This window comes from Lissotriton helveticus, chromosome 1_1, assembly GCF_964261635.1.
Source record: "Lissotriton helveticus chromosome 1_1, aLisHel1.1, whole genome shotgun sequence".
Classification (NCBI taxonomy): domain Eukaryota; kingdom Metazoa; phylum Chordata; class Amphibia; order Caudata; family Salamandridae; genus Lissotriton; species Lissotriton helveticus.
Genome location: NC_136057.1, coordinates 126,982,252 through 126,994,336, shown reverse-complemented (window position 1 = coordinate 126,994,336; position 12,085 = coordinate 126,982,252). Strand labels below are relative to the sequence as shown.

Sequence of the window (12,085 nt, the reverse complement as noted above, 5' to 3'; positions counted from 1 at the left end):
ACCTATTTAATTCCTCATTGATTGATTGGTTGTCCGAACATTGACTGTTTGGGAATTAGTTCTTTTTGGAGGTATTCCCGGTTTGCAAATAAATGTAGGAAAATCTTTGCAAGTAGTGAAAGGGTACGTAATGCGGACCTTTCTCCCCCGTTGTAATCTGTCATGCCTATCTACTCCCCACTGATTGATGCACCTGTTTGACCTGGACCATTTACTAGAGATAGGTCATCTGGCCCGACCAGAGAGCACCCCTAGTGAAAAGGACATATGCAATAATAACGAAGTGATCACTGTATCCTGTTAACAGAAACTTTAGCATGAAACAACCTGGAAAGAAAAGAATAGGAAAACGAAAATCAGTAGGCCACTGATGAACATGAACTTTTATTAAACAACGAACAAAGAAACGATAACATAACGTAATGATAAAACCTATTAATGTCCTAGAAACAAGAAAACGTTAAAATATGCCAGTGGTGAGAGACCAGAAAAACAGTAAGAGAAACCAAATCACCCCTCGCTGTCCCACCGCCTGCCACGCCAAAAAAATCGATAGACTAGGGAAAATGCAAGTCAGTAGAACATCCGCCCCCACTCTGGAAACTACCAAGGTGGGGCAGGGTTGCGGCTACGCCCAGCCGGGAGCAGCCCATATAAGGCGGGTCCTGCTGCCACGCCTCGGCCAGGAGATCCTAACGTAGGGTGTAGCCGGAGGAGAGGCCGAGGCCAGCGGGACCCGGCCAGGGGATTGCCTTTACAACGCTGAACAGTTGCAGGGGGGGGGAATGTCTCCTCGACCCTCCCCTCTCTCTCCCAGTCTGGCCGCGGTGGCCCTTGAGAGTTGCAGGTAGTCCCGCCACATGCTCTTCCGGTCCGGCCACCAACGGTCGGGGGGCCGAGGCCGACGGGATCCGGCTGCAGCCGATAAACCAAGAAACCCGTTCATGGGGCCAGAGCCAGGGGCGTCCGGCCGACATCTACCGGAAGCCCGGCCCGAAGACGGACGGGACACTTCTTCTTTCTTGAATAATGGCTGCGACAACACTGGGGGGGGGATGTCTTGCACATGCCTCCGACCCCCCCCCCCCCTCGTCCTCATCGCCTGGTCCGGCCATAACAAATGTCAAGCGAGACGCCGTGGGGTGCACTGGGAGGGAGAGACGGTGCGAACAGGCCTCTCCCGCCTTCCCAGGTGGAGGCTTCCCAGCTGCACCCTCAGCGCTCCAGGCGCCCGGAAAAGGGTTCTTCCACTGTAGCCATGCTGCAACGTCTCGCCCGGCAGGGTGGAGCCCGTCCGCTCATTTGACCCCGCGATCGCCAGTAGCTACCGAACTCTCAAAATGGCGGTCGACCTGGCAAGAGCGGGCCCAGCATAAAGAAATGGCCCGGTCACTGGTTGACTCCACCACCGTAGTCCTCCACGACCTTGAAGATTCTAGAGGAGCAGCGGGAGTCTCCGACCCCCGATGGGGAATGACTGCCATGATCGCCCGTGGAGTGACGAAACTGTATCCGCGGGACGTCGGCGCTCCCATGCTGGCGCCAGCCTCACTTTGAATTACTAGAATCCTGCAGACCTCAGTTCCGGTGAAAGCACAGTGTGACCCGGTAGGAAAAATTGTTGCACCCCCTCCCCTTTTTGACTGATAGTTCAAACCACCGATCCTTTCCTTTGCCCTTTTAACGGAACTTTGGACTGCCTCCCCCTCTTTTACATTTTCTAGAGAAAACAAAACATTAACCACTACATTAGCATAGCAGTTGACACCAGAACTGTTTTCAAATTGAAAACCAACAACATCTTCAACAGAATCCTTTTTGTTTCTGCTGTGACCCTGCTACAGCACAGGCATTGTCCCCAGCAGTAATTCTGCAATGCCGGTAAGAATAGCTGTGGTGCCTACTGGACTCACTCACCCCCGCGGCGCCCCACGCCGTTATTTGCTGGGCGGCAACTTACTAGACATCACTTTCGTGCCATCTAGATTTCAGCGCGTTCTGCTGCCTTGGAACTATTCGCACAACAGACTGCTACTCACGACCCACCCCCAGGCAACATCTTCTGAATTTTCATAATTTGAAAGAACTAATAACATGTCCTCATCAGGAATTTCCTCTTCAATCATCTCATCAGGAATTTCCTCATGAAAAGTCTGCAATGACGATTCTTGTAACTCTATGGTCCCCAAACATTCGATAAATTCGCCATCAAGAGATTGATCAAAAAAATCATTCAAGTCATCTCCTCCTTGTGAGAATATTTCATTGTTGGTGCTGTCAATTTCAATAAATGTAGTGGATAATTCAAAAGAAATTGCCACGGTCTCTTCGTTGTTTAAATGTTTTTACTGTTTTTGTTTTGTTGTATATATTTATATGTTATTAAAGTTTTATATTCCTACTACTTTGTTGGAGTGCTATATATTTTTAATGTGACACATAATTGTAAAAACTTTGATGTACAAAGAGTCATTCCTAGAATCTTCCGCTTCAGGCTCGGTCCCCTCCCCAATCACAATACAGGATGGTTTTCAGATAGTAGGAACACGTGTGGTGTGACGGATCTCATCGGGTGTGGGCCTTGATCTACTATAACTCCTTTGAAGAGGGGTGATTCTTTACAGCTGGAGCCATAAACTACATCTGCAGGGCTAGCTGATAGCCTGGACAATCGGACACAGAGGAAGAGGAGTGTCAGAGGGTGCGGTAGTGAATAGGGCGAAAGGGAGGTGTCGGGCGGGCACAGAGTGTGATTTTCAGGGAAGAGCAGCGCAGATGGGGGGAGGTTTATTGCCGATGCATAAGACAGAGAGCGGGGGTGACCAGTGCCTGGGGAAGATGCTTGCGAGGGTGGGGAGCCATGCTACGAATCGACACCGTGCAGAGAGTGGGTCTGCTCAAGGCATCTAAAATGGCTGGCGTGCACGACAAAAGTGTGGCATTTCAAAAAAGGCAAGATGGCGCAGACAATGTTTTTCAACACTTCCTCATTTCCTTCCAATCGAACGTTAACAGACGTTGGTGCATATTACCAAAGTTAAGCGATATTTATCGCTAACGATGCTTACCAACGAATTTTTTTACCGCTAAGCATCGTCAGAAATTATCGAAGATAAACCTTGCTATTATCAAGGTTTATCGCAAATGCGATAATAAACGGCCGCAATGCATGAATATCGCTAAAAAGTCAGTGATATTCATGCATTACCGAGCTAATGCTCTTAGCCATGTTATCCACCTCCCATTGGATAACATGGCTAAGAACTGCTCAGGACAGGTGTTACTAAGCGCGAATATCTCCAAAAGTTGGTAATAGGAGATAGATATCTTGCATGTTGTAATGCAAATTATTGTGGTATATGGAACTCATACCATAATCTCTCAGGAAAGCAGAAACTGATCCTTTTGGGACCGCCTAAAAAGGCCTAGGGGGTGAGGGGTACTCTACTTTGCCCCCTTTTCACGTTCCAAACTATTTTATTTTACTCTCTTCTGTAATTACACAAAATAGCAGCGATAAGATGCATCGGAGACACACAGTGAGAGAAAGGAGGCCGGAGATGAAGAAGAGATGTCAAATACACATTGGAGATAATATAGTGGCAGAAGGGAAGTAAATATGAGTAAACTTACCATGTAACATAAAAATGTTGCACTCTATACTATAAGTCTCATTTTATACTACAATCACTTCGCTACAACCTCATAAATTAAAAATAAAAATGAATAATGTCTCAAACAATTTTTGATTTCTAAATATAAATTTATTCTTCAGAATTTTCTAAATTTGAAAGAACTAGTACCATGTCCTCATCAGCAATTTCCTCATGAAAAGTCTGCAATGATAATTCTTCTAACTCTATGGCCTCCAAACATTCGATAAATTCGCCATCAACAGATTGATCAAAAAAATCATTCAAGTCATCTCCTCCTTGTGACAATATTTCATTATTGGTGCTGTCAATTTCAATCAATGTAGTGGAATCATTCAAGTCATCTCCTCGTGACAATATTTCATTATTGGTGCTCTCAATTTCAATCAATGTAGTGGAATCATTCAAGTCATCTCCTCCTTGTGACAATATTTCATTATTGGTGCTGTCCATTTCAATCAATCTAATGGAATCATACAAGTCATCTCCTCCTTGTGACAATATTTCATTATTGGTGCTCTCAATTTCAATCAATGTAGTGGAATCATTCAAGTCATCTCCTTGTGACAATATTTCATTATTGGTGCTGTCCATTTCAATCAATCTAATGGAATCATACAAGTCATCTCCTCCTTGTGACAATATTTCATTATTGGTGCTCTGAATTTCAATCAATGTAGTGGACAATTCAAAAGAAATTGCCACGGTCTCTTCATTGTGAGCCATTTTATTTTGAAATTGCTTGCTGTAAATTGCAGAAAAAAATAATCACTTTCATTTATCGTTTTTAGTAATACATAATATAAAACTAACTTTATCAAGTATTTAGTATAACAGAAGGACTGCAAATAAATAACAGAAAACATTTTTCAAATTATCTTCAAGTGTACAACATAGTTCCCCTTACAAAGAAATTGCCACGGTCTCTTCATTGTGAGCCATTTATTTTGAAATTGCTTGCTGTAAATTGCAGAAAAAAATAATCACTTTCATTTATCGTTTTTAGTAATACATAATATAAAACTAACTTTATCAAGTATTTAGTATAACAGAAGGACTGCAAATAAATAACAGAAAACATTTTTCAAATTATCTTCAAGTGTACAACATAGTTCCCCTTACAAATTAACAACTCACCTTTTTAAAAGTAGGAAAAGTGTTAGTACTGTGTAAATCAAACACCAGAAATTCACCACCAACAATTCCTCACAAATGTACCTCAGACAGTAGTATCACAAAATGGCTGTGGTTTCCTCTCATTTGACATATATACATAACCAATTAACTTTCATCACACACAAATACAAAACCAAAGTAACATTTTAATTGGTTCTAAATTTCAACACTTTCAAATGTGTTTCCCCATGCAATTTTCCATAGGACATTTACATACGTCTACAGCCTGAATGGCTGAACGGAATTACACCAAACTTGGCAAAATGGTACATCAAACCTAAGAGGTCAGGAAGAATCTACTATGCCCCCTTATGGTCATTTCCCCCTTCGCTTTGGCCTCCTCTTGTCTCTCAATCCTACCGAGAGACAAGATGGCGGCCGCTACGGACTGTTTGGAATGTTGACAGACGCCGGAGAACCAATCAGCTTCGCAAAGCTCCGTAACACGAAAAGTACGCGAAGCGGAGCGCTGTTACAGATATATATCTTTTTTTGAACGTTAATTTCTCAAAATCCACTGGAGCACATATATTGAGACCTAGCAAAGGCACATCGGGCTACCAGTCCCTAATATTTTGCCAAGTTTCGTGCAAATCCATTCAGCCGTTCGATTATTATTATTATTTTTTTTTTTTGCCCCGCGGGGCCCTTTTAAAACCTCCACATCAAACCTAGGGGGTCAGCGAGGATCTACTATGCCCCCTTATGGTCATTTGCCCCTTCGCTTTGGCCTCCTCTTGTCTCTCGATCCTACCGAGAGACAAGATGGCGGCCGCTACGGACTGTTTGGAATGTTTACAGACGCCGGAGAACCAATCAGCTTCGCTTCACAAAGCTCCGTTGCGCGAAAAGTCCGCGAACCGGAGCGCTTCCCGGTCCGCTGTTACAGATATATATCTTTTTTTGAACGTTAATTTCTCAAAATCCACTGAAGCACATATATTGAGACCTACAAAAGGCACATCGGGCTACCAGTCCCTACAATTTTGCCAAGTTTCGTGCAAATCCATTCAGCCGTTCGGGCTAAAAGTGAGGCCAACCGCCCTATGGAAAACTCAATGTTAAAAACACGTTTTGGGACCCCCCTTTTTTCTCAGCCCCCCCTTGACGAACCCCCCCCAAATTTCCAGGGGCTGCTCAGAAACAAAATGTTCCATTTTCCAGAACATTTCAGCCAATTCCGTCCACAAACGCCAAAGTTATTAGACATAGAATTTTCAAAAATCCCATAGAGAAAAAATCCTAACTATATATACCTACTGGCGACCGCCAGTAGGTAATATATATATATATATATATATATATATATATATATATATATATATATATATATATATATATATATATATATATATATATATATATATATATATATATATATATATATATATATATATATATATATATAATTATATTACGTGGGATTCTGTAATCCCTGTATATATGGCGGTCTCTAATTTCTTTATAATCAGGAATTTGCGACACACCAAGTCAGTCATTATGAAGAAAATACGTCAGAACTCGGCTTTTATAAGTTATTACAGTCGAGTCCTGAGGGCACAATGCCTGCTGCCAGAGCCAGCAGCTGATGTGAAAGGAAGGTCAAGTCACGAAGCATAATTGAAGCAGCTGTTTAAAGCAACAGACAGAACTTTGCTTTTATTACTTCTGCTGTGTGTTACTAGCTTACTATGAGAAGCAGAGGGAATATGTTTATTAGTTTCCTTAGATAAAGGAAGGGTGGAATCTTTCTGCAAGTTTCTACACGTTCCGAGCTACTGCAGCTTTTTTTTTTTTAAATGGACTTTTATGAACTGTTTCTAACATCTTTTTGCAACAAATATATAACAGTTTTTATTTTTACTTTTGCACAAGAGGTTGTAAATTCATTTTTCATGTTGGCAAACATGTTAGCTGCTGCATATGTAGGAGCTATGCACCAAGGTTTGTGAGAAAGGTGATGGTGTGACCAAGTATTATACAGGATAAAGTACCACCTGGTGCATATAATAAGATTATTGCAAGTAACCTCAGAGTTCCAAAACCTTTGTGTATCTGTCTATCATGAGATGGTGTGCACTCCTGGAGAACCCTGTAGTGACAGCAACATCCCTGGTCAGCCCTGCTGTTGAGGCCGAATACAGACTAGGATTTTTATATCAGGAACTGGAGACGACTGCGTCTTACCCAATGTAACTGTGCAACTAGAAAAACAGTTACCTCTCTAGACTGCGCATGTCTGCTATTCTCAATGAACACCACATCACTTGCATCTGACTATTACGTGTGGTTCTGGCCAGTAATTCCTCCAATGAATAGTGCTATTTACAGTTCCTCAGCCTGGAATGAGGACGAACAAGGAACGACAAGAGCTACTGGCCTATTTGTCTCATTCAACATCCCATTACCAGGCTTGTTTCTGCACAGGAAGGATGCAGTCCTGTGTGGAACCTGAGGAGGGGAAAGCAGGGAAACATCTCCACTATGTGTACTTGTACTCTGGGGGTCAGTATTGCTCAGTGGGTTCCATACAAACCATAATCCTCCCCTCAGAGATTTTCTAAAATCTGCCCATACGCATTTTGAAGAGTTACATGTGTTAGTATGCACTCCGAGAGTCCATTTATACTGAAACACATACCTGGGGTAGCTTCGAACAGCAATAAATGTGATTTTGTATTTCCTCTCTCCATTGAGTCTTCATCTGCAGTATGTGTATCCAGTCCTAGGAATGATGGAGGCACACACTGACCCCGCTCATCAGGACAGTGCAGTTCTGTCTTGCAGTTCTGATGTTGATGCTGTGAATCAGGGTGCAGTGGTTCAAGTATGTAGTTCTGATCTGAACCCTCTGCATCAGTACAGGGAGGTTCTAGCTTGTACTTTTGATCTGAACCATGTGCATCTGCACAGGTCTGTTCTAGCTTGTCGTTCTGATCTGGTTCCTGTGCTTCAGGGCGCCTGGATTCCAGCTCGTAGTTCACGTTTGGATCCGGTGCATAAGGAAGTTCCTGCTTCAGGCATAGGTGCAGCTGTAGGCCCTGGGTTTGTTGTGACCCCAATTCATCAAAGGACAACAGCCCAGACTCTAAGTTTTCATCTGGTGCCTTCCCATCAGGTGACACGGGTTGTAGGAACTGGCTCTCCTGGGGATCTTGGAAATAAAAACACATCAATTCTTCCTCCAAAGGATCACCAGCTTCCTTCCCATCTGGCAGCGCGGGTTGTATACAGTGGTTTTGCTGTGGTTCGTGTCCTTCAGGAAATAGTGGGTGTGGGCAGAGGGTCTGCTGCTGGTCCCAGCTATTAGCAGACAATGGGGATGGTTCTTGCTTCAGGGGCTCATCTGGCTCCCACTCTTCTGGGAACGCCGTCTGTCCGTTCTGGTCTTGCTGTGGTGTCTGCCCATCAACAAATTCTGAGGGAAGACACAGGTTTGCCTCCAGTGATCTGCCTGGAGGATCCGTCTGAGGGCACCGGGATAGAGGACAATCCTGCTGTACTCCATTTCCATCTGGAAACCCAGGATGCATGCACTCATCCTGCTGCGACTTGTTTACATCTGGAAACCCAGGTTGCATGCACTGGTCCTGCTGCGACTTGTTTACATCTGGAAACCCAGGTTCCACGCACTGGTCCTGCTGTGGGTCACATCGATGTAGAAACATTGGCTGTAGACAAAGGTTTGGCTCCTCTGGACGCCCTTGAACATCAGTTGGTGAGGAGAGCGTACAGTCCTGCTTTGGTGCATGCCCATCAGAAAACACTGTCTGAAGACACAAGCTCGGTTCCTCTGACCTGTCCAGTTGAGGTGTCAGAGGAGACCGGCTAACAGCACAATCTCTAATGCTCGCAGGACAGACCACCTTCAACGTCACTCCAGCATTATCTAGGGAACCTTGTTCCTTTTCCATCCAGATTTTCTTAATCAGCTCTGTGACTCTAGAAGGTACGTCCTCCACAGTGTTCAGCAAGTTCTCCAGTTTGGCTTCCAACTCCTCCAGCATGGATAGAAGGATAATGTGAGGCAGGTTCTCTGAAAGGGGTTCCAGGTCCTGGTCCCTCTGAGCATCATTTTGAGATCCCGAAGCGGAGACGTTATGAAGAGGTAAAGATGGGGCTGTGGCTCTTACGGATTCACATGAACACTGCGCTGTCACTTTCTTTCCTGGAGCCCGTCTTCTGCCCATTCCGGTAAATTGATGTTCAAGTCTCAAGTGTCTGCAGAGGAGAGGAAAAGAGAAAAGACAACACGTTATCACAGGACAGTTGGGTCAAAATACTCATTCCTATCACACTAACCCCAGTGTGATCAGAGAACATCGCTCATTTCTAAAACCAGAAAAAAATTAATCATTAAAATGTCACAATACCCACAACATAGTTCATATATTATGAAAGGCACGGATTTGAAACGTGTTTCCAACACTATGTCTGTTCCTTGGTCTGCTCAAATTGTACACTGTGCTACCACAAAAAGAGAATATTGTAACTGCCTTGCAGCAATCGAAGGATTATACTACCCTGGCAGACAAGACTGCGCTATCATCCTCACTTGCACTGTACAGCTCTCTTTTGCAATATTCAGTTCAGTGACTGAAGGACGCGCCAACATACCAAACCTCTACAGGATCTACAAAACGCTTGTTATGTCATTGAATATATAGAGAGCATGTTCAACCTGGGGTTTCTTGGAACTGAATCAGAAATACATAAAAGAGGAGATAACAAATCAGACCAGGGAAGAATCTAGTCTGAATAGGCTTGTGGGCTGTCAGGTTTCTGGATGAAAGGAGCTTGTACCAAAGCTGCGTCCACCTGATCTGATCTTCTATAATTTTGCAATAGCAAGTAAATTCTAGTGAGGCGATCTCTGGTTTTGTACGGGTGTACGCATTTCCACCTGGTTTGCAATGAAGTGAGTGGCAAGACCTCTCGAACCTTTAGGGCTGAGGCAGAGGGTCTGATAGTGGATTTGTTATTTCTATATAGGTGTGACGCGTGCCCACCTGTGAAGATGATGTAGTAAACAAGCTGCGTCGCTGTGAATTACTTGTAGTCCATGAATGGTGATACTGGGTATTCTTACATATACTCGGTTGGCATGATGAGATCTAGATAGGAATGCGGCCACCACTATTGATTTTCTTGTCTAAAGTGGGAGGAGTAGAGTTAGTTTCTGAAGCAGTTTCAGCAGAAATCTGCATTTAGATCCTACTGCTCCAGCAGCTGGGTCTTTCTAAGATTGCTATCGATTATCACTCAGAGGCTTTTAGCTGTGGGTTTAGACTCCGGTAACAATCTCATTTTTGTAGGAGAGTAAAGTTGGTTCTAAAGATTGGTCTTATTCTTTCGAATTATTATTATTATTATTATAGACATTTGTAAAGCGCGACTGTCACCGTTGCAGGCATCCTGGCGCTGAAAGATCAGAGGAGATGGAAGAGAAACACACAGGGAGTGAGAGCGGGCTAACCAGGGAATAGCCAAGTTTTAATCTTTTTTCTGAGCAAGAGGAGTTCATTGATGTGCCTAATCTCGCTAGGGAGAGTGTTCCATAATCTGGCAGCTGCCACCTCGAAAGATCTACCTCCGGCTCTGACTTTCCTGAATCTAGGTACGACTACCAGTTTGGCATCAGAGGATCGGAGCTGTCTGGTTGGAGTGTACCATGCAAATTTAGATTGTAAGGGAGCTGGGCCAGATCCATGGAGAGCCCTAAAGACTATACAGAGGGCCTTGAATTGAATCCTCTGTTTTATGGGAAGCCAGTGCAATTTTGCCAAAGCGAACGCACCATGAGATCTTCTCGGCAGCCCCAGAGCCAGTTTAGCAGCTGCTGATTGGACCCTCTGGAGCCTGTCCAGCAGGAACTCAGGGGACCCGAGCAGGAGGGCATTACAATAGTCCAACCTGCTAAGGATGGTACATCTAACCACTTGGCCGTGGGCATGGGTAGGTAAGAGGGGCAAACCTTTCCTTAGGGAGCGAAGGATGGCAAAGCAACAGGCAGACGTTTTTAGAACATGCGTCTCCATGCTCAGTCTATGATCCAACTTGACCCCTAGGTTGCGGACTGATTCCACCGGCTGTACATTGGACCCTGTTTCCGGGGGCCAAAAATTGATTGGAAATGGTTGGGGAATCCTAGTACCGGCACTGAAGAGCACCTCCGTCTTCCCTGCGTTAAACTGAAGGGAGTTATCCTTCAGCCACCGAGACGTGTCACGCAAACAATTGCGTAGGATCTCCACAGAAGTTGAGTCCTCTCCTTCCAGGGAGAGGATCATCTGCGTGTCGTCGGCGTAGTTGATAATCCTGATGCCGAAGCTTTTGATGAGGGAGATCAGAGGTCTGAGGTATAAATTAAAGAGTATAGGGCTGATTGCCAAGCCCTAAGGGACTCCATGTGTTACCCGGGAAAAAGCTGACTGGAACGGTGGCATGGATACTGCCTGCTGCCTATCCTGCAGAAATGAATGAAACCATTGCAGCGCGGTGTCTCTCACTCCCGCCTCCCAGAGCCGCCTCATTAGAATCTTATGGTTCACCGTGTCAAAGGCGGCAGACATGTCGAGCAGGATCAGGAACGCTGCCTGTCTTCTGTCACAGTTTGGTCAATATTCAGTTTTAGCTGATTCAACCCCATCAAGAAATTATCAAATTGCATAATTTTTTGAACCTGGAGTGGTGAGGCTGACATTCCATTGATAAGAATTATCTGAGAGCTAGTGTATTTATAAAGCCTGTATTAATGTATCGCCATGTGTGTATAGTTTCATTTCCTGCTTGTGGATCAAGTTAGAAAAATCTACCGGAATACAAACGCTGATCAAATACTGATTGGACCATATGCAAGGAAGGATGATTATATCCAGTCAATTTGAATTATACGCCCAGATCAGATCTTAGGGATTTCATTTTATGTGATCTGAGCATGTAATGTGTTGGTGTAAATTCAACATCATTAAATCAGCAAATTCATTATCTTTAGGGACCGAGTTGTCGTCATCAATTCGAAACTTGAGAAAGGAAAGCAGATCTACCCCTTCAGTTTGAGTAATTTGTAAAAGAGATGTGTGAATCCACAGGAGAATAATTGCTGATATCTCATCTCCTTTCTCTGAGTTTGTTCTCTTTTGGTCATCTTCGGGTACGGCTTCTGGAGATCTGGAGTAGATTTCCCTGACAACCAGGTTTCAGTTAAGAACAGGATATCCGGCTTAGGAGATTCTAATAACTTGAGTATTTCCACC

The 12,085-nt window shown here is 44.2% G+C and overlaps 1 protein-coding gene across 1 annotated transcript in view; it reads right to left on the bottom strand.

Moving 5' to 3' along the window:
• LOC144767210 (uncharacterized) overlaps nucleotides 1-9,039 on the bottom strand; it is a 55,121-nt gene extending 46,082 nt beyond the window's left edge. Inside the window, exon 1 of the mRNA XM_078650772.1 lies at nucleotides 7,471-9,039. Coding sequence (XP_078506898.1) covers nucleotides 7,471-9,019 — 1,549 coding nt within the window. The 5' untranslated portion in view covers nucleotides 9,020-9,039. The remainder of the gene's footprint in view (nucleotides 1-7,470) is intronic.
• Between the last annotated feature and the right edge of the window lie 3,046 nt (nucleotides 9,040-12,085).